General features: G+C 44.9%; 1 protein-coding gene across 2 annotated transcripts in view; it reads left to right on the top strand.

Moving 5' to 3' along the window:
* Positions 1–26,473, top strand: part of GRAMD1B (GRAM domain containing 1B) — a 330,589-nt gene that overhangs the window by 173,179 nt on the left and 130,937 nt on the right. For both annotated transcript variants that reach the window (XM_075916427.2, XM_089773299.1), the window contains one exon: positions 14,546–14,623. In XM_075916427.2, the coding sequence (XP_075772542.2) occupies positions 14,546–14,623 (78 nt within the window). The remainder of the gene's footprint in view (positions 1–14,545; positions 14,624–26,473) is intronic.

Consider the following 26,473-nt stretch of genomic DNA (forward strand, 5'->3'; position numbering starts at 1 on the left):
AAGAAATTCTCATTGGGGGTATTTTGCTTCCGTGTGAGGTTGGGATGAAAAAAAACCCACAATAGAGTCAGTAAGTACTTCAGAAACTCCCATACCAAAGAGCTACTGTAAAGAATAGTGACCACACCAAAACCTCTGGCTTTGCTTATCTCTATACATAGATCTCAGGAAACAGCAGATAATGTGAGAAATGCAGGTTGTTAAAACAATATATATGGAACAAAGCCCTGCCCCAGAGTGGGTTTCATTTCATGCCCTCGATTTCTTAGAAGTGGCAAACTGAGCCATTCTGTGAGTTCAGCAGCATCCAGGGCTGTGTCTAGACTACATGCCTCTGTCGGCAGAGGCATGTAGATTAGACAGATCAGCAAAGGCAAATGAAGCCGCGATTTAAATGATTGCGGCTTCATTTACATTTACATGGCTGCCGCGCTGAGCCGACAAACAGCTGATCAGCTGTTTGTCGGCTCGCCGCTAGTCTGGACGTTCCCCCTGTCGACATCAAAGCCCTTTGTCGGCAGACCCGTTATTCCTCGTGGAATGAGGTTTACCGGGGCTGCCGACAAAGGGCTTTGATGTCGACAGGGGGAACGTCCAGACTAGCGGCGAGCCGACAAACAGCTGATCAGCTGTTTGTCGGCTCAGCGCGGTAGCCATGTAAATGTAAATGAAGCCGCGATCATTTAAATCGCGGCTTCATTTACCTTTGCTGCACAAACAAATCTACATGCCTCTGCTGACAGAGGCATGTAGTGTAGACGTACCCCAGGTGTCTCTGGCTTAAAGAAATTTCCACATTTCATTTTCAAAAGGGGGGGGGAACCTCTTCCCTATTAGAAATATTTCATATGACTAAATCTGAGAACTAGCAGGAGCATTTGAGTCAGAAATAAGACTTCAGCTTTTCTCCCAAGTGCCTGGATAGAGAAGAGCACTTGTGGGTCTAAGGAACTAAGGACTTTATGCCTTGATTAATTGGAGAGAGTTCAGATAAGTGCCTTTGTAATGATTAGCGGATCAGAAAACATGCCGACCAACTCCAGGAGCTCAAACTTATTGAGCTTAACAAAGAAAAAATGAGGGTGACTTGGAACTGTTGTTTTCATGGCATAGAGACGGAGAAGTTGCAAACAATCTTCTTACTGGAAGGTTACAGAGTAATACTACTTTATTTGTTAAAATTCAGATTGACAACACACAATCTAAAACCACACAGAGGCCGTGTCCAGACTCAGGGGTTTTTTCGGGAAAAGTAGCCTTTTCCCGAAAAAACTTCCCCTGCGTCCAGACTCAAGCCGCGTTCTTTCGAAATTATTTCGAAAGAACGCGGCTTTTCTTTCGATGGCGGTAAACCTCAATTTACGAGGAAGAACGCCTTCTTTCGAAAGTCCCTCTTTCGAAAGAAGGCGTTCTTCAATGTAAAGAGGCCGTCTTCGAAAGAGAGCATCCAGACTCGCTGGGTGCTCTCTTTCGAAAAAGCGGATTTCTCTTTCGAAAGATCCGCCTGCAGTCTAGACATAGCCAGAGAGAAAAGAGGCTGCTCCCTATAACAGAGTCTCAGCCTGCCTCACTACAGGCTGTCGGCAAACTGCTGCTAGGCCCAGCTCATATGCTTTCCCACAGGGCTCTGTAGCCTGCAAGCAGAATTAGGAAATGCCCCTGGAATTTAAATACAGGACTATGTAGCACTTTAAAGACTAGCAAGATGGTTTATTAGATGAGCTTTTGTGGGCCAGACCCACTTCCTCAGATACACCAGACTAACACGGCTACATTTCTATCACTATTCTACATGCCCTGGAATTTAGAATGACAGCTTAGAATTTCAACACAGCTTTTGGTACACCACAATCACAATTTATAGGCACCTACCTAGGGAACAGAAATCTAATCATAGAGGGATTCTTCTATCTAGCCTAAAGAGTTATAACAAGATCCAGTGTCTGGAAATTGAAGCTAGACAGAATACACTGGAAATAAGGTGTTAAGTTTTTTACAGGGAGGATAAATATCACTTTGGAACCGTTTAACAAGGGTTGTGGTAGATTCTCCATCTTTGGCAATTTTAAAATCAAGATAGATGTATTTCTAAACATTCTCTAATTTAAACAGCCATTCATCTATGGCAGGTGTTTTTGCTAGATAATCATAGTGGAACTTCTGGCCTTTTAATGTATGCATGTAGGTCTTCCAAGATGGAACAGAGAAATGGGCCCAATTTCTTCAGTGTCCTGCTTGTAGCTGTGGTATGTTTGAGGCCTCACAGGAAGGCAAATTTCTTCAAGCCTTGTGCTCTTATTCTTGTCAGTGTCTTATCATTTTGTTCAATATTGCTGAGCACGCTCCTCCCTATTAGCCACTTGGCATCTTTTTAAAGCCCTATGTTGCTGCATGAAATATCAGTGATGCATGAAGAATATCTTAGGATTTGAATAAGCATTCAGAGATGGAGCTGTTAACCAGGCTGTTCTGTAACTACAAACAGGGCTGGGAATCTCATTGGTAACAGGTGTCCTTGCAAGACATCCTGTACTTTCTGCCTTTGGTTGGTCTGGGAATAATGAGAACAAATCTTCCATTGATGGAGTAGAATTTGTTTCTGACCTAGCTGTTTATCATGGAGATACATAAGGTGCGGTGAAAATGAAAAAGTAATGTAGGAGGAGCTGGGCTTAATACGGCCATTTTTTTAACCATTAAAAAGTTTACTTAGGTTTGGTTTAAACTTGCTGGTTGAACATAAAAAAAAAACCCACTGATACATATTTAAAAAAAGAAATAAAGTTCATTATGATTCCTGTAGTCATGTAATTTGTGACTATTCTAGTGAAAGACAAATATTTTTAAATTGCAACAGCTCTGTGAATTTCTGCAATGAGTCTTATGATGTTTGTACTGTTATTCTTTGTTACCAAGTTAAAGAGAGAAACAATAACTGTGTAACTCAGTCGCAACACAATGAATAGCGAAAGTTTAAAACAGCTCAACTTGTGAGTATTGTTCATCTCTATATTCAGCAAATGTTTAACAAGGGGACAATCTGCATTGCATGTCTCCCACAGCATGGATCTTATCATCTGGCATATAACTTCTCCTCCTCCTCATGTTCATTCTTCTGATTATCCTTAACTTGGCTATGTGAAGAGGGTGGTGGTGGTGAAATGTGATGCTAATGAAAAGAGCTGACTTGACAGCGGCTTTGTAGATTGATGTTCTCTGTTCATGTGCAAAACGGATAAAGTGAGAGAGCAGCTGTGCCCATCCAGTACCACTGATGTACTTTTACACTCATCTGGTGGACCCCACCCCCCTAGGGATGAAAAGACTGTCTCAACTGCAGACTCGAATAACAGCAAAGGTTACTAATTACTGCTAACTGAGGTGGCAGTAGGTAAGATGTAAGCAACAGCCAGTGGGGAGTGAACGGGGGGAGATTTCTGATAGCTTTTTGATCACTCATAGTATGTTTTGAATTTAAACATTCCTGTTTTTCCTTTATAGCAGGCTGCGTTCATCAAGCAAATGAGTTCAGGGAGAGGAAGCACCTCTTTTGTTCTTTGAAATAAAAAGTTAATTACACAGGTTGTAGCTAGGGCAGGCTCAGAGCTTGAGTAGGTCTTTAAAACTCGCTCTGTTCTGCTACTCTGTCATCCTCTGCGCATACGGCAGGAGGCAAAAACAAGTGGCGAGAGACTGGAACAAAACCTGGTGACCACAGTTCCGGTCCTGTCCGGTCCTGATGCTATCAGTGACTTGTGTGACCTTGGGCCTTTGCCTTGGTCTCGAGGTCTGTAAAAACTGGGATAATAGCAGATTTCACCTAACTTTTTGTGATGGGATTTAAGACCCGTGGATGGAAAGAAGCTATATAAATGCAAAAAAGTGTTGTAATCTTTACAGATGCCATGTAACCCTCTGCTGGCTGTCTCCAGAATTGCACCACCTCTATGCAGCAATATGCTTCATGGAACACAATTCTCTTTATCTTCTTTTTAATACACCCTAATGTTAACTTGCTGCCTTTGGCTGTAGTCATACACCTGTAAACTGTGCATTTATATGCTGAAGTTGGTGGTAACTAAAGAAAATCCAGGACTGTAGGTGCTTCCCCATCCAATACACGGTCCAGTTGCCTTACAGTTATCCTGAGGGACCCCTTATTGATGTGTGTGGGAGCAAAGTTTGTTGTCCCATTGCATTCTGGGGTCTCATTACCCCTTCAAATTTAGGCCACTGAGTTCTTATCTCCCACACTGTGTCAGGCCTCTGACAATTCTTAATTATGTCTTTATTTTAGGAGCACTGCTACCATGGCAACACAATATTTTTGATGGCAGGAATTTCCTCATTGCAGGAGAAATACCAGCTAATTCAATTTAGGGCTTTAATTTGGAATCCAGTTTCACTGCCACTTGTAGACACGGGCAGTTACTTCGGGCTAGTCAATTTCTAAAATGGCGACCGGCCGGGAACATGCTAATGAAGCACAAGATATTTAAATCCCGCGCTTCATTTGCAATTTTGGTCGCCCTCATTAGCCTCCCTAGATTGAGCTAGGGGGCTAGTGTAGATGTACCCTTATGCAGTCTCCCCACTTTAAAAGAAGTCCTGCACAGGCATCTTCCAGTTCCCATGGAAGACGGTCGTACTCGATGTGGTGGGGCCCTCTCTCTGTCCCCCTCCGATGGGCCAGGAATGACCCCAAGCTCTCGAATCCCCACACTGATTATTCCTTCAGAACTGGGCCCACCAGTCTGGGCCAATAAGTCCCATTCCAACAAACACAGTTTTAGACTGGTCCCTTTAAGGCCAGGCCCCCTGGTCTGAGTCCATAAGCAGAGTCTTAACCACAGTTTAAGAATGGCCCTTTAAGCCTGCAGCTGCAGATCAGAGGTACAGTGGGGCTGTGCCCCTGGTAGGGGGACCTGGGCCCACCCTACTCCACCAGGTCTCAGCCCAGGGCCCTGTGAGTGACAGGACAGATGCCACTCCCTCGGCGGGGAAGTCCTACCGAAACACGCCGAGGTTCCCGGGGTGGGAGAGGTGGCTCCCACTCCTGCTGTGGGCCACTTCCTACCTGGTCCCAGGGGCGGTGGGGGAGACGGGGGGTGTTAGGGTTGCCAGGCGTCCAGTTTTCACCCGGACAGTCCAGTATTTTCCACTCCTGTCCGGTAAAAAAAAAAAATCAGAGAATACCAGACACCTAAAATGTCGGATATTTTCTGAATTTTTCTCTGGTCAGGAGGCAAAAATGCCAGGCATCTGGCAACCCTACAGACAGTGCCTGGCCTCCTCCCACAGCCCCCCAGCCCTCCCCTGACTCCCAACACTCCCAGCCCTATGACCCCAGCCCCCATGCTTACCTGGTTCCCCAAAGCTGCCAGCACAAAATGGCTGCTGGCCAAAAGACCTAGGGGAAGCTTAGTTCTCAACCACTCCCCTGTTCCTATCCTTGCACTAACTCTTAAAGGGGACATGCTGTTTTATTTTAGGGTTTTTTTGGCTTACTTGGAGTCCTTTTTTTTTTTTTTTTTGCAACTTTGGTTTCCCCCTCCCTTTTTTTCCCCTTCAACAGAATTTTTTCCTGGTTTTTTTTTGGGGAGGGGAAGGGGAAGTTTGGTAGTTTTCTTTCAACCATCTGGCAACCCTGGGGGGGGGGGGGAGGCGGGGTCACTTGCCTTGTACTTGCCAGGTTCTCAGCCTTCCCAGAGCAACATCTCCTTGGCAGGCAGCCTCTCCCCTAGCCTTGGGGTCCCCGCAGGCTTCTTCTGGGGCCATTGATCACTGCAGGTCAGGCACTTCCCTTGTAGGTCCTTCTCTTCCGGCCACCTGCCCCAAATGAGCCCTACCCCAGGCTTTTATAGCTGAACTGAAGCCTGGGCGGGCCCAGTAGAGTTGCAGGGGAAGGGCCTGTGCAGCCAGGCAGCCCTGGCGAGGCCCTATGCCTTCAGTGAGGGGCTGCTTCGTCCCATCACACTCGGCAACGAGTGATCGCCCATCATAGATATCAGACTTTGAAATAATCTGCACTGTTTTGAGAATGAGTCACTATCCATCTCATTAATAGATTACATCTCCTTCAATATTTCTCTCTCCCCTTGCCCCAAATCTGCCCACCCATCCACCACTGGGGAACATCTTTTGAAAATAAATCTATAATCTTACACCCACAGTCTACATGGCACAGTAAGATGTACTTACATTCTGTCGCTTTGCCATACTCACTGTGCAGAAAATCAGATCCTGAGTTGAAAGGAAAGTGGTTTTGTAGCTGGATCATTTATCAGATACTGCTTTTCACAGATTTGGAAGCTTAGAACACCTCATGGAAATTGAGATCGGTTTCTCATCTTCTGTGAATAGCAGTTATGCTTCTCGAATTGAATCACTAGAAGAAATTGCACTTTCTGTAGTTTATGGACAAGAAAACTACATCCATCTTGCATGCCAGCTCGCTGCTTTTTCTGAAGATGAAATAATAGGCGGATGTCAAGAAATAATATCTGTGTGTCTGTGATTATATACTTCTATTCTGTGGAATGGCTTACTTTGGAATAATTTATTCTTGAGGCAGGAAGACAACTATTAACAACAGAATTGTTGGAGTACTCTAGATCTCTACAAGTTTGCTCCTGACAGTTGACTATGGAACGGGAAGATAAAATGCCACATATTCTTGCTTTTATGTTCATTGGGTTCTTTGGGCCAGATGTTAAAAAAAGTGCTTGGCACCCAAAATTGAGACCAAAATTCTTTTTATAAAAATCTCAGCATGTTGAGTGTTGAACACAAGAAAATCTGCCCACAAATATTACAATGGGAGCAGCTGTGTGCTAAGCGCTTTTCAACATGTGGCCTACAGTGCTTGATTTTGAGAATTGTTTAGGTTTAAAAAGCAAATTCAACCTTGAAACAATGTATGGGTCCTCAGCTCTCTATTACAATACAGAGATTCAAGTCTCAGAATAAAAAGACATGCACAAAAAAAGATAAGAAGGGAGCAAACACATAACCCATAACTTTCCATGTTCTGAGACCCACATATGAAAAAGATGCCTTAAACTTATTCAGCAAAAGCTAGAAATCTAGAATGGAGGCTACAGAAAAATGATATCTTCATGAGCATTTGTTTGAATAAAATTTGCACATTTCAGTATATATAACTTTTATTCATTTCTGTTAATATTGGTACAAATGATTTGTGTGTGTGCATAAGAATGTGTGGAAGGTCAACATGTTTACTTGTGTAAATATGCATTTATGGAACATGTTGTGTTCAGAAAGTTTCAGAAAAGGGCAGCAAAAATGATTAGGGGTTTGGAAAAGGTCCCATATGAAGAGAGTTTAAAAAGACTTGGACTTTTCAGCTTAGAAAAGAGGAGACTAAAAGAGAAATATGATAGAAGTCTATACAATCATGACTGGTGTGGAAAAATTGAATAAGGGAAAGTTATTTACTTGTTCCCACAATTTAAGAACTAGGGGTCACCAAATGAAATTAATAGGCAGCAGGTTTAAAACAAACAAAAGGATGTTTTTCTTCATGCAGTGCGCAGTCAACCCGTGGAACTCCTTGCCAGAGGATGCTGTGAAGATTAGAACTTTAACAGGGTTAAAAAAAGAACTCGATAAATTCATGGAGATTAAGTCCATCAATGGCTATTGGCCAGGATAGGTAAGAATTGTGTCTCTAGCCTCTGTTTGGAAATGGATGATAGGAGAGAGATCACGTGATGATTACTTGCTGTGTTCCCTCCTTCTGGGGCATCTGGCATTGGCCACTGTCAGCAGACAGGATACTGGGCTAGATGGGCCTTTGGTCTGACCCAGTATGGCCATTCTTATGTTCTTATGTCATGCTGCAAATGTTTTGTGTGCCCAATGTGAAGGTTCAGTGCACTACGGCATATATTCAATGGTTCCAATGACTTAAGTCCTCTTCTGGGTTACAAAAGTTTCCCATCTAATCAGGGAGCAGCAACAATCCCATGTGATGTAGTTTACCGGTCGGTCAGCAGTGGATACTCAAAGCAGCAATGCCAGCAAATACTTAGCAAGCAGTCTGTTGATTGGAATATGTCCCCATAAAACATTGGTTAGATAATGTCCAGGACTAAAAAAAAAAAAAAAAAAAGAGCTAAAAACATACCAGTGAAGAAGATGATGCTCAGTCACTATTGAGAAGTGCCTAGATAGAGGAGAGCATGACAAAAGTGGTGAAGATGACAAGAGCAATGAGATTTCATGGCACAACAAGCTATACTGGTGTTGGCAGAGATAATCGAGAGGAAGACAAGGCACCTTGTGGTGTGATGGTGGAATGGACTTTTTCCTCTAGGTAGCAGAGCTGGCAGTGAACACGGTGTAGTAAAGATGGAGCCACGCCTCCTGGTGGCATTGATGAAGATGAGAATGATTCATGAGAAGATGGTGAATTACAGGGAAGGTCATGGTGTCAGTGCAATCAAGAAAGAGAGTAGGAGAAATGTGGATTTGAGTGCATATTACTGGTGTTAGAATCTGTTTTCTTTTACGCATTTGTTGACTTCTAAAGAACTGCTGTCGGAGCATCATAAGGAGAACTGTTCCCCTGCAAACATGCCTCTTGCTCATTTTAAGTCTTCAGAAAATCTTGAACTGATGGGAAGTTTGCATTGTTTACAGTTAAGAACCAAGAGAATTTTTTTTCTGTAGGGCTTCAGAAAACAGGATCTTTCAGTCAGAGAGAAAAACACATGACCAGCAGTCCAGAGTACATGGGCTACAAATACAAAACTTTGTACCTAGCCTGCTGAGTTAGCATCTGTCATGGTCTCTGGGCGGGCTACCTCTTCTGAGGATCTTTTCCAATCCTCTTTCAAGTGATATGTCCATACCTCTGGTTCTCTTTGGGGTGGAATTCTATGCTCCAACTGCTCTCTGACTGTTAGGGCGCGTCTACACTAGGAAATTATTTCAAAATAGCTTATTTTGACATAACACCAGAAATAACTATTTTGAAATAGCATGTCCACACTACAGGGAAGCCTCGAAATTAGTCTGAGGCAGGCTCCCTGAATGTGGACGCGCTACTTGACTTAGAGCCCCAGGAAGAACTGGGGAGTAAATACTCTGAATGACTCTGGGGAGCACTTATTTCGAAATAGCAGCAGTGCAGCGTCCACACCACCACTATTTCAAAATAAGTGTTGTTCCTTGTGGAAAGCAGGAGTTATTATTTCAAAATAACCAGCCCCTTATTTTGAAATAACGGGCTTGGTAGTGTGGACGCGCCGCTTGTTATTTCGAAATAACTACCTAGTGTAGACCAGTGCTTAGAGCCCTAGTACAAATACAAAATGTGTGTCTGAAACCAGTCTACAAATATGATTCGTGGATATCTGCAGGGTTCTACTGGCTGGCTCTCCAAATCACATGCCCCTCCCACAAGCTTCCATCCATGTTATGTAGCAGGCCCAATGACCTTGGCTCCTGCAGAGGTTTTCTTTTGGGATCCTGCAGACATAATCAGCTTGCACTGACACAGAAGCAGCTTCTGCGAAACATGTTAATAGGGTTGCCAGGTGTCCGGTATTCCACCAGACAGTCCGATATTTGCACTTTCTGTCTGGTAAAAAAAATCAGAAAATATCGGAGACGTGCAATGTCCAGTATTTTCTGATTTTTCCGGCTGCGCACTGGACGTAAGCATGGCATGGGCGGGGGAGCGGCGGGAAGGCGGGGCCACGATCGGCGGTAGGAGCCTGTAATTGCGCAGGGTGGTGTGTTTGTTGTGTGGCAGTACTTATTAGCCCCCCCTTTTTTTAATTGCTCAACAAAAATACCGCGTGTCCGGTATTTTTTAGGAGACCATCTGGCAACCCTAAACATGTACGATTGATCTTTTCTAATGGTATATAACCCTGAGGAAAATTGATTTAAAACAAGAGACTTGTGTTCATATTGTCTTGTCTAGGATTGGCGTCCCTAGATAGACATGACTTAGCCTTGGGATCCTTCGTTCTCTTGGGGACCAAGTTACAGCTGGTTTGCTGCAAACCCTTGATCCTCAGTCAGGCCTGGTTTACAACTAAAACTGGGCTATGACATGACTACATTGCCCAGGGGGGTGAAAAATTCACCACTCCCAAGAGATGTGGTTAAGTGGTCCTACGCTGCAGTATAGACACTGCTAACTATAGGAAGAATTCTCCATGGACCTAGCTCCCGTCTCCTATGGAGTGTACTGACTACAGCAAAGGGAAACCCTCCTTTTAGGTGCTGTAGGAAGCATCCATGCTACTGCGCTACAGTGGTGTCGTGGCAACCTGGCAGCTTGTGCGGCTGTAGCACTTGTTGTGAAGGCTTAGCTTCAGTCTCTGTCACCCTGCAGCAGCTGACACCTCTCAGTCAGATACGGGTCATTGGATCTCCTACTTCTCAGCGTGGACAAAATTTCTAGGATTGGGGCTCATGAGTCCCTCTTCATGGCTATACATTTATTATGCTGCTTTTCTAGGCCATGGTTTTGCCTTTCTTGGCTGATTTCTTTAATAGTCCCTTTTGATCTCACTCAGTGCATTCAGGCAAGGTATTATCACACTGAGAGGTATACGATACTTATAAAAAACAATACAAATATTTTTGCCGCACTCCATAGCTTCATTGTGTATAGTCTCTTGTCAGATATCATTGCAGGGGACAGTTTAGAGAGGGATAGGACATGGTTTAATAGTTGAATTGCTCAGTTAATTTGTATTTAAGCACTTCAGCACTTTGTGTGGTTTAAAATAATGATCAGAATATGAGCCTGAGAACTGACTTTGACCACATTAGTTCCACAGAGGAGGTGCTGTGTGATGTTAGCAAGACACATCTTAGAATCACCAGAGAACTCCAGACACATTTTTCAAACTCCAATCTCCACTTTACTGGTATCCCCCAAAGGTTTAGAGACTGTCCGAGTGTCCATTGTGTGCTATAAAACTTTGGAATGAGGTAAGGACTTTGCTGTTTTGGAACACTTACTGGTTTCCAAGTTCCAAAGTGTTCTGACCAATTTCAGGCCATTTTAGTATCTAGACAAGAATTGTGAGCTGTTAAAAGGGGCATTCTCGGCTTCATATCTTGTTGATTTTAAATTAAATACGTGATATAATCTGCTCTCATGTCAGCCTGTCAATTTTGGAGGCGGCATAGCTACATTTTCTTATATGCATTATTTTCTTTGTTGTGTGTAAAACAAAGTTGGAGGTCTTACTGTAGTAGAACTGTCTTTGTAGAGAGCTGTGTAAAGAGCAAACAGACTGAAAAAATAGAGATGGTTTTTCCTACTGATCTTTTTCATCTCTAGTAATTGTAGGTATTATTTGCAACGAGAGCTGATAAAATATTTTCTCTGTGGTTTTTAAGATGGCTCTGTCTCTTTAAATATTTATGCTTGTCTTGGGAGACTTTATCCAAGAGCCTAGTAGTAGTAGCCTACTAGAAATAATTACAATATAATGTTTAGAATTCTATATAAAATGTGCATTATATTTTGAGTAGGAGGAAGAGAGAGATGTTGAGATGAAAGTTAGAGAGCGTGGCTGGTAGGAGCAGCAGAAGAGAAGGTTGCTGTGCTATGAAGTCAGATGAGGGGATGCAAAGGAGCAAAGAGAGACTACGCCCGTAAGAATAGCTACAGCGTCTGTAGGAGGATTTTAAGTGTCAGTACAATCATTTTGAACTGGATCATGAAACGAATGGAAGCTGGGACATCTTTAGGCAGCGTGTGGCGTGATATAATTTCACCTGTTGCTTTCCCTTTATTGCTGGCAAGGAATTCTCTGCAAACATTACATTTTATAACTTGGAAGTAGGTTCTGGTGCTGCTGGCAAGAGCAGGCACAATCCAGGATTATAGGTCAAGCTATCTGGAAGAATACTATAAACCTTAGGTGGGGCTTTGCGCAAAATTGTGGCAATTTGGAAGCAAACAGTGACATCTTGTGGATTCAGTTTGTAACTCTTCACCAGAAATCCGGTTCCACAGACCACTTTCCTGCCTGACCACATTCTCAGTACCACAGGAGTGCTGGCAGGGTGACAAGGGGTCACTTTTTAGTAGATGTAATGGCAGTAGCTCTTGTGATAATGACAATGCCCTCCCCTTACATTGGCCAGTGTACTGTTCAGCTGTACAGTTAGGGCCCAATGCCATTTCTTGCGAGTGTTTTTAATTTGCAAGAAATAAGGCACAGTGCTTGTTAGAGGATTTTGAATGAGATGTCCAAGTCAAGATTTAAATGCTAAGCCATATGAATCCATTCAAACATAGCACAATCATATCCCTTTCAAAGATCATCTGCAAGGCTATTATTGATCTTTTCTTAAATTCCTAAGAAAAGGTTACTATGCAACTCATGGGTTTTAGTCACTTTTGTTGCATTTCAAATATGTTACACCTCTCCAGTTTTCTTTAAGTTGTGGTGTGATCTCAAGAACATGATGTCAAAACCCTGTATGTGTTGTGGATTTTCATTGAAAGTAAAGAGTTTCACACAAACATTCCATCAACCCAGTATATCTGCCTCTATTTCCCTACAGACTTAATTTCAGTTTTACTTGAGTCTAAGCCCTGGAGTTTTATATGTGACTTGGCCCTGAGTTTGCAAACATTCCAGAAAATTGTTGCTTTTTCAGGAAACCAGGAAAGCTGGGGAATGTTGACTGTTGTTGTGCTGCATCTTTTCTCGCTGCTTGACTGAGCACAACCCCAAACACTGTGCTGGGCTCAATCATGTTTTCACACAGCCCATAAATAGTAAGGGGTGTTGTGTATATGTTTGACCACTTTATGAGAAATACTGTGGGTATGTCTACACAGCACGCTTATTTTGAAATAAGCTATTTTGGATTTTTTTTCCGAAATAGCTTATTTTGATAGCACATCTACACTACAGGGAAGCCTCGGAATTAGTCCAAAGCATGCTCCCCTAATGTGGCTGTGCTACCACAATTTAGAGCCCCAGGAGGCACTGGGGAGGAGCTATTTCGAGGGTTACAGATTTCAAAATAAACTACCCGTCATTTTGAAATTATTTTGAAATAATGGAATAGCTGTGTAGACACCTGCCTTGTTATTTCAAAATAACATCAGTTATTTCGAAATAATTGTGCTTTGTTGATGCACCCTAAAGCCATGTCTACACTAGGAGAATACTTTGAAATTAGTACATTTGACTTAATAACTCCTGATTTAACAAATTTGAACTAGCATGTCCACACTACGGGGAAGCCTCGAAATGAGTCCGAGGCAGGCTCCATTAATGTGGATGCACTACCTCAGACTTAGAGCCACAGCGAGCACTGGGGAGTATTAGTTTGGATTACTCTGGGAAGTATTAGTTTGGTTTACTCTGGGGAGTTATTATTTCAAAACAGTGGCACAGGAGCATCCACACTATGGTTATTTTGAAATAACTCTTTTGGAATTAGTGTTGCTCCTGAGGAAAAGCAGGGGTACCTATTTCGAATTCCATGGCCCTTTATTTCGATATAACGGGTTTGGTAGTGTGGACGCTCTGCTTATAAATTTGACCTTGGGGGCATTATTTTGAAATAAAGTCCTAGTGCAGAGCAGGGCCAAAGGAGCACACAGCTGTTGGTGGGGCTTCCTGTTTGCTTGGCAGCAGAAAGTACTTTGCAGTATCCTTTTATGGCATCCCTTATGGGCAGAGGTATTCGTGTTGGCTTTGCTCTTCCCAGCCATTTGGGGGCGGGGAGTATCCTTTAGTGCAACTTCATGGTGGGAGGTGTGGTCCAGGTGGTGGTAATGCAGGTTGCACACAGAAGGGAAGTCCTAGTGCATCTCCACTTGGTCACATAAGACCAGAGCACAATTTAGCAACTTAAGGCACAAAAGCAATCATCATAAACTTGCTACTCTCTTGCTTGCAAAAGCTAAGGCCTGGTCTATACACATGTGCCCCGGGAGGACTTGTTTTGGACCAATTTAATTAGACTGAGGCAACTCTGTATGGACACTATAATGTTGATTTAAGAGTGTGCATGCAAGGAGACCTACATTAGTTCAACTAATTTTCAAACCACTTCAGTGAAATCAGTGTGTATAGGATTGTCAGGTGTCCAGTATTGACCTGGACAGTCCAGTATTTTCACTGATTTCACTGAAGTGGTTTGAAAATTAGTTGAACTAATGTAGGTCTCCTTGCTGTCTTCTGGCTTGGAGCAGGAAAACAAGATGGCCACCGGCAAAAAGCCTCGAAGCCATTGCTTAATAACTCTCAGGGTCCTTTTTTTTTCTACAACAATGTTGGTCTTCCCCTTTTTTTTCCCCAACAGAATTTCCCCCCCCCCCCCCGGTGTTTTTTTTGGGAGGGGAATGGGGGGGGGGGTGTTCGGTATTTTTGGTTAAACCATCTGGCAACCCTAAGTGTGCACACTGTATAGACAAGTCCTAACGCTGTGCAGTTTAATTCTGTTCCTGTTTTCTTTAGGAGAGTGAAGCAGCTGGTACCATCCAGAGTTCTAATTGCTAATGTCTTTCTGCCTCTTTCTGCAGTAGCCAGCAGAGTAGCCAGCAAAGTAGCCATGATGATGATTCATCCCGATTCCTGAGTCCCCGAATGCGTGACGAAAGGTAGGCCTGTCCACACTGGGGAATTCAGTAACAATTGAAACCTCACTTCACCTGAATCTGCTTTTCGTTTTGCGGTTTTGTTTATTATCAGGCAAATTATAGCTCATTTTGTAGGTATAAAACCATCTGGTTTGATGCATTTTCTTCCATTATATTAACAAACAACACCCTTATCCCATAAAGACTTGCACCCCAACAATGAACATGCACCAAGAATGCATGATCATGAAGGTATTTTCTGCAAACACTTTTCACCATTGCAAATGGAGTGTAAGTTGAGTATTTGTCAGTATGTTTTTTGCTTTGGGATGTTGTCAGTTTAAACCTAAAACTGGTAAACGTAATTGTAGTGGAAACACAGAAGGAAGAACCTGCAATTAGAGGAAATGAGATGAAAGCAAGTAACACATCAAATGTAGATAACATTTGTAAATGCAAGCAACACCGCTAATACAGGTTGTGCACTGACCACAGGTAGCCTTGCAGACACTGGTAACAGTACATAGAAATAAACACTGCCCATGTAGCAAGCAGCGCTGTATATGAATGCAGGTTATGCTATTGTGTCAGAGAGAGTCTCTGAACATAGCAAATGTTGATAATATTGATACCTGATCAGTTACTGATAATACATGGATGTGTGGATGTGACTGAGTGTTGCTGCACAGCAGGGAAAATAGAGATGTCTGGAATATTGCCACAGCATATAAGAAGATAAGAAGGAAATCGACATTCTAAATGTGTAGAAGAGTTTGGTGAGGTCATGGAGAGGACATGCCTGTATGGACTGTGTATATCCATTTTAAGGGGAAGAGTTGCTTAATGTTGCTGCTGGAGTCGGAATACCAAGATATTTGATGAATCAATGAGATAATAGAAAAGAGAATCCTGTGTTCGAAAATCAGAAGATGTTAAGTAGGAGGAATGTCTGTAAAAGGAAGAGGCAGGAGATAGCCTGTCAATTAAAGGAAGAGCGCAGTCCGTCATGGCCTAGTTTATCCATATGTTTGACAAAGACTGTCATCATGGATTGCACATTATGGTGGTTACGTCTTGCTTTACATGGGCTGATTTTTCTATCTAAAATGCAAATTGAAGTGTGTACTTCAGTGCCTAAACCTAAAGGCTACGTCTACACTGGCAGCTTCTTGCACAAGAACTGTTTTGCAAAAGAGTTCTTGTGCAAAAAGTCTTCCACAAGAGCGTGTCTACACTGGCATGTGCTTTTGCGCAAGAGCATCTATGGCAGTGTGGACGCTCTCTTGCACAAGAAAGCTCTGATGGCCATTTTAGCCTTAGGGGTTTCTTGTACAAGAAATTCATATTGCCTGTGTACACTGCCCTCTTGTGCAAGAGGGCTTATTCCTTGTGGGGAGAGGATTAACTCTTCTGGAAGAAGCCCTGTTTTCCGATGCTAGACTGTAAATTTACTTGCGCAAGAATGTGCGTGCAGTATAGACACCTGGCAAGTTTTTGCGCATGAACAGCTGTTCTTGCACAAGAAGCCACCAGTGTAGACATAGCTAAAGGGTTTTGTCTACTCTGCAGTAAAATACCAATGACCTGAGATCTTGTGCTGGGAGCATCCCAAGTCTGAATGTCTACACAGCAGTGTTTAGCCCTGTAGCCTGAAACCCCTGAGCCTGAGCCAAATGAGCCAAACCAACCATACCAAGCTGCAAGTCTTCAATTGCAGTATAGACGTACCTAAGAGGCATAAGAACTAGTATAAGGCACAGAGCTATTAGGGAGGAGACCTGCCTTCTGTTCTCAAGTATGATCTTGGGCAAGTCACTCTTCGTTTCCCCATCATCCTCTGTAAAGACTGTGAGATTCTTCGGTGAGAAGGACTCAAGTAAGAAGTGTCAAGTATTTTTTTTTATTATTATTATGGTTAAGATGCCTTTACGTGGGTTTGCTTGGGTAAATAATCAAAAAGGGTATCACTGGAGGTGTGGCCTTTGTTTACTATGGGCTTCATCATTATCTGCCATATCCAGCAAAACTGAGCACAAGAAGAGGCAAGAGGCATCTCGAGCCATTTGCCAGTCTCCCTGGTTCCATATTGCTGTTCAAAATCTCTCAGTCCCAGTCTAGTGAGATGAATGAATTGGCTCGAAAAATGGCACAAAAGAGTACAAAGTGCTGTAGAAATTTTGGTGGCTACCCCTGCAACAGGTAACTGCCATTTCCTAAGTTTATGTTTTGGGAAACTGAGGCACAGGGAGTTTAAATGACTTGTCCAAGGCCACACAAGGAGGCAGTGGCAGCAGACTGTTTAGAACTCCTGAAGTCCTCACTCCCTCTTGCATCCCAATTACTTATATGCTTGATTTTTCAATTTACGCTTGGGCTTCCTTACCTGACAAATCATAAATGATGCATCATTACTAGGTTGTTTCTGGCCCAGTATAAACTCAGGGTGTACACATTATGATTAGCCCTTTTCTATCGCTCTGGGTAATGGCTGACAATACTAAGGTTCAGCTTCACCCAGTCTTCAGATGTATCCACGTTGGGGTGTGTATCGTTCTAGTCAATATGCACGATGCTTTTCTCCTTTCCCAGCAGCAATACAGCTGTGAGCACTGGGAAGAAACCCACTGGCACAGCTGTTGCTTTTGAAATCAGTTTTCTCCATATTTTTTGCAAGTCAAAAACTATGAAGTCACCTTCCCCACATTTGTCTTCCAAACCTTTAGCCAAACAAAACGCCTTTACCAACTGATCATTAGCTCCCTTTCCCCCTTAATGAGCAACTGACTGAATGGGAACTGGCTCTGTGTTCCCAGATTCCTTTGCAAGGCTAGTGTTGAGACCAGGGCCATGTATGCACTATGGCTACGTCTACACTACAAGGTTTTTGTGCAAAAACGGCCACTGTTGTGCAAAAACCTGTGGAATGTTCACACCTCGAAGTGTGTTTTTGTGCAAGAAAATCTACAGTCAATTGGCAGAACAGAGGGCTTTTTGTGGTGTAGGTATTCCTCCTTCTACAAGCCATAACTCCTTTTTGCACTACAGCTCTTGCGCAAAAAGACATGTGTGGACGCTACGCAGGGGTTTCTTGCACAAATAGAGCCTATCTGAAAAAGCACCATTCTGTGAATGGCCATCAGAGCTTTCTTGCGCAAGAGCGTCCATGCAGTGTGGACACCTCTTGCGCAAAAACCCTGCAGTGTAGATGTAGCTTATAGGATTACAGTGGCACAGCTGTGCCACTGTAGAATAGCTGTTTTCTCTAGCCATAGAAGAAATGGTCGATAATCTATCCATCATGGTCGATAATTATAATCTATCTCTCCAAGCAGGTGAGTGGAAAATGTTTGTCTAACTAGCCACATCTGTACTGGGTGAGATCAGCATCACGATGACTCTCAGAGTCATCTACTCTGACGCTCTACTCTGCACTAGTTAGGCCTCAGCTGGAGTACTGTGTCCAGTTCTGGGCGCCACATTTCAAGAAAGATGTGGAGAAATTGGAAAGGGTACAGAGAAGAGCGACAAGAATGATTAAAGGTCTAGAGAACATGACCTATGAAGCCAGGCTTCATGAACTGGGCTTGTTTAGTTTGGAAAAAAGAAGATTAAGGAGGGACATGATAGCGGTTTTCAAATATCTAAAAGGGTGTCACAAGGAGGAAGGAGAAAATTTGTTCCTCTTGGTTTCTGAGGACAGGACAAGGAGTAATGGGCTTAAAGTGCAGCAGGGGAGGTTTAGATTGGACATTAGGAAAAAATTCCTAACTGTCAGGGTGGTCAAATATTGGAATAAATTGCCAAGGGAGGTGGTGGAATCTCCCTCTCTGGAGATATTTAAGAACAGGTTAGATAGACATCTGTCAGGGATGGTGTAGGTGGAGCTTGGTCCTGCCTTGAGGGCGGGGGGCTGGACTCGATGACCTCTCGAGGTCCCTTCCAGTCCTATGATTCTATGATTCTATGATTCTAGGTGTGAACTGTTCACACTCAAGCAGGGCTGCCGAGGGGAGGAGAGGTGCAAAGAAGGCAGTTGCCCCAGGGTGGGCGATTTCCTGTTTTATTCTTCTGCAGTGCTGTGCAGGTCTGATGTGTTTGCTTTACAAGTCAAAAGGGGATTTTGGTTTCTGCCACTGTTCCAGACTTCCCCGGGCTCTGGCAGCGAATGGGAAGGCAGGTGAGCCCTCTTTGCTGCTCTTCTCTGTCCACACAGGGGACATGGCGGTGAAATGACTTGCCCAAGACCAAAGATCCTGTCAGTGAGTATGGTGGGAACACAACCAAGAATCCTTGGCTTTGTCCCTGAACCTCTCCACAGTAGAGCTCCAAGTTAGGATACACTGCAAGTTAGGAGCTGATTGCTGATTGTTAGGCACTTCTGTTGTGACATACAAGATTAGATGGTTAAATGCATTGCAAGGAGGAGCTGTAATTTGTGTTTACTAGTCCCAGTTGCTCTTATCCCTGCAGAAGAGAGTTCATAGCCTCTTAAGACGCAGCTGGTATCAAAATGTTATGAAGGAAGAAATGCTTCTTCTCCCACCTTGGCTTCTCTCACGGGGCCAGAGGTCCTTCTTACGAAATGTCTGCTATGACAAATGCCCGTTGAAGCCAAATTCCTCTTAATTAATTCAGTAGGAGCTGAGCCAAGTGAGGACTGAATAAAAGCTTTCCAAAGACCTGGAGATTTGACTCACTCTGGAGACAACAAGTTAGCCCTAGTGAGCTAATTAATAATCCAGCAGTGTTTGGCTCCAAACTAGTGTTGGCTAGTTATAGCTAGCCCTTTCCTCAAAACGTTTCAGTCCTATTATTAGTCTCACTGGTGCTGTTGATTCTGGCATAATTTATTAGCTGAGAACACTGCATTGTACTAGGTCACAGGGAAATTGACAGCAAAGCAGCAAATAGACGCTTAGATATTACCTGAGTTTTGTCTAACACTGAAGAACACGTGAAGTCCTATCTTGATTTGAGATTTGCAACATAAGAACAGTCATACTGGCTCCATACCTAAAGTCCATCTAGCCCAGTATCCTGTCTTCACACAGTGGCCAATGCCAGGTGCCCCAGAGGGAGTGAACAGACCAGGGAATCATTAAGTGATTCCTCTCCTGTTGCCCATTCCCAGCTTCTGACAAACATCCCTGCCCATCCTGGCTAATAGCCATTGATGGACCTAACCTCCATGAATGTATCTAGTTCTTTTTTAACCATTATAGTATTAGCCTTTATAGCATCCTTTGGCAAGGAGTTCCACAGGTTGACTGTGCGTTGTATGAAGAAATGCTTCATTCATGTATTTGTATTAAACCAGCTGCCTATTAATTTCATTTAGTGACTTCTAGTTGTTGTGTTACGAGGAGTAAATAGCATTTCCATGTTTACTTTTTTCCAGACATGATTTTATAGCTCCCAATCCTATCCCCCCTTAGTCGTGGACCAAGTGGCAGTGTGCTCCAGACAGCAGTGGGCCAGGCTGTTGCACCACTAGGGGTGGTCTGCGATACTGCAGGCTCCTTGGAGGGCATGGAGCCAAAGCCCTCAAACAGGCTGAGGGGCAAGTGGATGGAGCGGGGGGTCGAGGAGAAGCCTCTCAGCCCAGCACTAGGGAGAGTCTGGAGAGGAGGCGTCCGAGCTGTGAGCAACCATGTGAAACCCTACTGTAGCCAGCGAGTAGGGTTGCTAGGTGTCCAATATTTAACTGGACAGTCCATTATTTTCGCCTCCTGTCTGGTAAAAAACTTCAGAGAATACCGGACGCCTACAATGTCCGGTACTTTCTGATTTTTTCCTGGCCAGGAGGCGAAAATCCTGGGCTGTCTGGCTCAATACAGCGGCAGCCTGGCAACCCTAGTGCTTACCGGGGAGCTGTCCGGCCCGGCACAGGGAGGCAAGATGGCAGGTGGCCGCCGGCAGCCTGTTAGAGCCAAAAAGCCTCACCAGGCGGTTTTTAAAGGGGCCACGTTGTTTTGTTGGTTTTTGGTTTTTTTGCTTAACAACTCTTGGGATCCTTTTTTTTTTTTTTTGGTTCGGTATTTTTTCTGAAACCATCTGGCAACCCTACCAGTGAGGGAGAGCCCGAGTGCCTTGAGGTGCCCCCATGGCTACAGTGCCCTGGGCATTTACCCAGTTTCCCCAGCCAGGGTCTCCCTGTTATGCTTATAAGAAGCACACGGGAGTTATATGAGGGAAAAGGCAATCCACCGCGTTTATTTAGAATACAATGACAAAACAGTTAGCATATGCCAGGCATGTCCAAAGTCTGGCCCGCGGGCCAATTGCGGCCCGTGTTCCGGTTTAATACGGCCCCCCAGGTAATTTGGCAATATCTATCTTTTATGGCCCCCAACGAATCCATATGTATTGAGATGAATACATTGTAAAATCTCAGTTAATGTCAGTTGGTCTAAATCAGTTATAAATATATTTGGACACAACATGTATACTTGGTGTTATGTTCCTGTTCATATTTTTTGAACTTAAAAGTTGACAGACAACCTTTATTACCAATAATATGTAATGTATTTTACAATGTTCCTGACATATATTTCAGCTTCCTGGATTTTTTTTTCATCTGGCCTTCAGATATGAAAGGCAGAGTGATTCAACACCTGTTTAGATTTGTCATCCATGTGACGAAATGAAAAGTCTGCCGCTTGCAATAAACTTTGCATAAAATAGTTAATTTGCATTTAATGTTAATAGTTCAAAGAATGTCAGGCAAAATGGTCGGCCCTCACGCATGTTCACTTCATCAAATCTGGCCCTCTTGGAAAAAAGTTTGGACACCCCTGGCATATGCGTACACACACACGCTCTCTCCTACCTCTCGCTCTCACCAGTCAATAGAAAACAGGACTATGAAGCACTTTAAAGACTAACAAGATGGTTTAATAGTGATGAGCTTTCGTGGGCCAGACGAAAGCTCATCACCTATTAAACCATCTTGTTAGTCTTTAAAGTGCTACATAGTCCTGTTTTTTGTTTCAGCTACACCAGACTAACACGGCTACATCTCTATTACTATTCACCAGTCAATGTTATATTTACTAGTCCATGGTCTGTACAGAGGAGGAGTGGGGGTCTGTCGGTTTGGCTTCTGTCCAGTGTTACTCAAGTGGTCCATGAAACCACTTTGAAAAACCTGCTAACTGGCTGTACCAGTGTGTTTACTTACTGGCTCCATAGCCACGGAGCCTTGTGGCTCTCATGGGCTGCGGTTCGCCATTTGCAGCCAAGGGGAGCAGCAGGAAGCGGTGGCCTTGCCCCCACCACTTCCTGCGACCCTCCTTGGCTGCAAACAGCAAACTGGAGCCTGTGGGAGCCGTGAGGTTCCATGGACACAGTGCAGGTAAGTCAACACACTGGCACGGCCAGTTAGCTGGTTTCCCAAATTGGTTTCATGACCACTTTGAGAAACACTGCTTTAGTCTTTGGCAGGACGCAAAACAGTTCTTTCCTTTTAAAATTGGGATTAGTGCGTTTTGCGTTGTGATTATGTTTTTCGGATGGATGTTTGTTATTTTTAGTTGGGTTTTTTTTTGCTTTTTTTTGTTTTGTTTCGCCACGCTAATTTGCCACAGCTAGTTTTGATTCCAAATATTTTGTTTAAACCGATAAATACTTGCCTCCTTTCAGAGCCATCGATTTGCCCACTGCTTTTACATTTCATTGGGGATATACAGCAATTTTGGGCATTTTTATGTCTGTTTTGGCTTTTTTAAAGAATATTTGGCCTTTACACTTATTTTTTATATGTTTTACTTTTTTACACATGACAAGGTTGATTTCTTTGTTACCGAGAAGAAATAAGCACATTTAAACAAGGACATCAAATTACAATTAAAAAACCCAATTATTACATCCTTTTACTCTGTTTCCAATAGTAATTTTAAACCTGAAAACAAAATTATAAGGCTCTATCCCTGCCTTGGAATCAGCTTTAAACCCAATATTCTGGCTGGTGCCCCTTTACCAATGATAAGGTAAAGGTCCTTTTTGCTTTCAGAAAGGGTGGCTGGCAAGGTACACTGAGGCACATTACTTTAAAATAAAATAAAAATTAAATTAATGGAGATTGGCTATTTCCTAGAACTGGAAGGGACCTTGAAAGGTCATCGAGTCCAGTCCCCTGCCTTCACAGCAAGACCAACTACCATCCCTGATGAATTTTTGCCCCAAATCTCTAAATGGCCTCCACAAGGATTGAACTCACAACCCTGGGTTTAGCTCAAACCACTGAGCTATCCCTGTTCTAGATGCAGTCTAGATGCATGGCTACAGTCCCCAGGGGTTTGTGGGGATTGAGGCAAATACCTCCCCCACCCCCTGCAGGCTCTATCCCGCCTTGCTCCATTTCTAAGCCTTGCCCCTCCCATTCCACCAAGGTGGTTGGCGCCAGAACAGCCTGGCAGGCTGCTCCGCTCTTCCCCACCGTGTTGCCCTCCCAGCCCGCTGTGCCCCACTTCTCAATGGTGGGGGAAGTGGAGCGCCCTGGGGGCTGGGGTGCTCTCCTTCCTGCTGCTGCGGAGAAGCTGAGCTCAGTGGGCTAGGAGAGGGTGGCATAGTGCAGCAAGCTGCCCTGCCGCTTCCGTTCCCCTTGCCTTGGTGAGTGCTGAGGGCAGAGGGAACCCCCATTGCTGCTCTGCACCGGGCCCTCGGTAATCCCTTGGGTCCCATCCATAGGACGGTTTAGGGGGCTGCCACGGGGCACCCCCCAAAGCGCGGGGTCTGGGGCAGCCGCCCTTTGCCATCCTATGGATGGGACAGCTCTGTGCCAGGCCCTAAGGCTGGCTCTGACTGCACCAACCAGTGCTTCAATAGCCCTTCATTTTTTTGAAAGTCCAGAGAAAATGAGCAGACTTTGTGGGATGTCCCGAAAGGACCTCCAGTCCAGACTGGGCTCGGGGGCACTCCAGCGACCAGGGGCCCTTACAGAGAACCACTTGCCAGTCACCCTTTCCTCAGGTATACTGAGGCAGCTGTAGCATCAGCACTGCTTCTGCCAGGCCATGCGACTTGAGGGTGTCCGCACCTCCCTGCTCACAATCCGCTGCAACTTTGGAGCGACTTTAGGGGAAATCTTAATATGAGCAACCCTGGTCCCCTCCTCATTCTATGTGCCAATAGAACAGGCCTTTAAAAGCATTTCCCAGCTGCTTGCACCTGTGTGGCTCAGGCAGTGCTTGTGCGTGCTTCTAGCTTGGCCTTAATTTTTCTGAACCTGCCAGTGTACGTGTTTGAGGTGATCCCACACTCGGCAGCACTCTTGCTGACTACAGCAAAAATCCAGTCCGTACCCCCTCTGGAATCGACTTCCCGGTACAGCCTGCCAGGAGCTGAGGATCAAACACCCTTGTCCCTCCTCCACCCCCTCCCTAGCTCACCGCAGTGACATCACACTCAGGTAGAGCGCTGCACGTAGCCCCGTCTAATTCCTGCAGAGCTAGCACAGAGAGAGAGAGGACCTGCACCCACCGTGAGACACATGGGATGCTGCTGGGAGGTGAAACTATCCCAGCCACCTACAGAGGAGGCATGTTGGACCTACCGGGCAACCGTGGAAAGATGTGATGGGGGAGGGCTGATCTCTTGGCTATGTCCAGCCACATCTGAATTGGCAGCCTGCACTCAGCGACCAAGATGGTAACAAGGATATCGCAGTCAAGTTAACTTGTAAGTGACCTGACTCACGGGGCAGACAGCCTCAGAGCTGTGATTCACACGGGGCTGTAGTCCTCGGATTCCTGCAGACAGGACACTGACTTTACCTTGGTGTTGGAAGCAGACGCCTTACCCGCTGCAGCTGCTGCTATGCCACTCCATGGGATGTAGGCTCCGGTCTTGGCTGGTGCACCACAAGGCCCGGCCATGGTTCAGAACCCATGCTCTGAGAAGGTCTCCTACAGCACAGCGGTGAAGCATGTCTGTCACTTGCGGGTTTCTTCCCTGAGGAAAAAACTCTCCTTCCGCAGAACCATGTAAGTTAACAAGGGTGCATGCGGCTGGGCTTGGGTTCTGCGGGAGTGGAGTCCGCGGGCATTATGTTTGTGCAGCCATGCGTCTGGGTACAAGCTATGTGCAGGTGTATTCAGAAGGGGAAAACTAGTGAGGCAGACTAGGCAGGAGTTTAATTTCGAGGTGCTGGAGACCTGGATTCAGGTCACACGTCTGTACAGATTTCCTGTGCCTCAGTTCCCCATCTCTCAAACAGGGAGGAGAATCCCTTCCCTGTCTCACAGGAGTGTTATAAGGAGGGTTCGTTAGTTGCTCAGATACTGACGTGTGTTAGCTGCGTAAGTACCTAGGAGCTGATTTATGATGTTCTTAACTCATGGTCGCTGTGCTGTTTTAAAGGAGTGGCCCAAATCCTGACTAGGGCTGGGTAGGAGAGCTCCCGGGGCCTGGGTGAGATAAATGCACCATACAGTTGCCTTTTTAATGGGCGCACCAAGAGGTGGTTGTACACAAATTGCACCGAACCATTTGCCCTGTTGACCTGTGCTCGTGCCCTGGTTCTTTCTTGTGAGCCTCCTTGGGCTTATCGCAGAGATAAGCTTAACTGAAGTGTGAATGCCAGCTGCTGAACCAGCCAGGAAACAGCCCTTCTGCTCACTTGCACAAGAGCCATTGGTGCTGCACCCCAGCATGCAAAAGTCGTGGAGGGGGAGGCGAGGACAGAAATAGGTGAGGGAGAGGGAGAGAATAGAAGGAACGGACAGGGGGGATGGGGCTTGTCTGAGATGAATTTGGGGAAAGGTGCTGGGGTTGGGCTCTGGCTAGTAGTTTGTGCCCAAGAGGAACCTAGGAAAGATTATAGGTGACCATTTGATTTGGTTAATATTTTATGTGAACTGGTTCATCCATCATTAACCAACGTCCCATCCCCACCTGACCTTGACTTTATGTGTGTAGCTTCCTTTAATTTTCCCTTGCAAAACCCTGCATGGCTCAGGATTTCTTAGACTTGTGGGTGGGAGTTGTTTCTGTTGGGGCTGGGACGGTTGGCTGTGTGTGTGCTGGAGGAGGTGGGCTTATGCAGTAAATGAGATAGGAGGCCAGACCAGAGCTCAGGCTCTGATTCAAAACTCCTCCTTGAACGTAAGGAAAATGTTGGGTCCAGATCCAAATCCAAAATGTGCTGATCCTTCTGGGGACAGTGCCTAACAGCTGAGCCCTGGAGAAGTCCAGATCTCATGGATGAAATTCCCTTTTGTTAACAATATGGGAAGGAGCATAATCCTTGGTGGATGCCAGGACCAATAGCTCCATCATTCCACCCATCCCAGTCCCTCTTTTGCTGAGACAACCCGTGATAAAGCTTTTTGCTGGGACTCACGGGAACGAGGCTATAGCAATTTGATGAGAGCTGCCCTGCTCCACTAGGACCGGCACATTTGCTGCTGTTGGCAGAGCTGTCAGGGCGCAAAGATCACCTGCTCACATTTCCTCCTACGCCAGCATTGTTCTCCTTCCAGTGTCTCAGAGGCGGGCTGTTAATTATAGCGCGTGCCGCTGCCTGCCTGTGGCCAGCATTGTTGGGTGAAGTAGGTGTTGACAAGTGGCTGGAAGAAGATAAATTCCTCCTTTCTCTGCCCAGCATGGAGCCTTTTGCACCTGCTGTTCTAGCTCCACGAGCCCCAGCTGCCCTTTGGAGATTCAGCCAGTACAGGAGGGGAAAGATCGGTCACCCCCGCTGCATGCGCTCTGAGGGCGCTCGGTTCTCAGCCCAGTAGGGTCTGGTTTTTCATAGCCCTTTCAATTAGATCAGCACAGATTCTGGAATGTGATGGTTCCCAGCCAGATTATGCCATCCACACCCCACCTCTATCCCTATCATCCTTCCTGTCCTATCTCCTCGTTCTCTGC

The sequence above is a fragment of the Pelodiscus sinensis genome, chromosome 25 (genome assembly GCF_052426305.1).
Source record: "Pelodiscus sinensis isolate ZL-2025 chromosome 25, ASM5242630v1, whole genome shotgun sequence".
Taxonomy (NCBI): Eukaryota; Metazoa; Chordata; order Testudines; family Trionychidae; genus Pelodiscus; species Pelodiscus sinensis.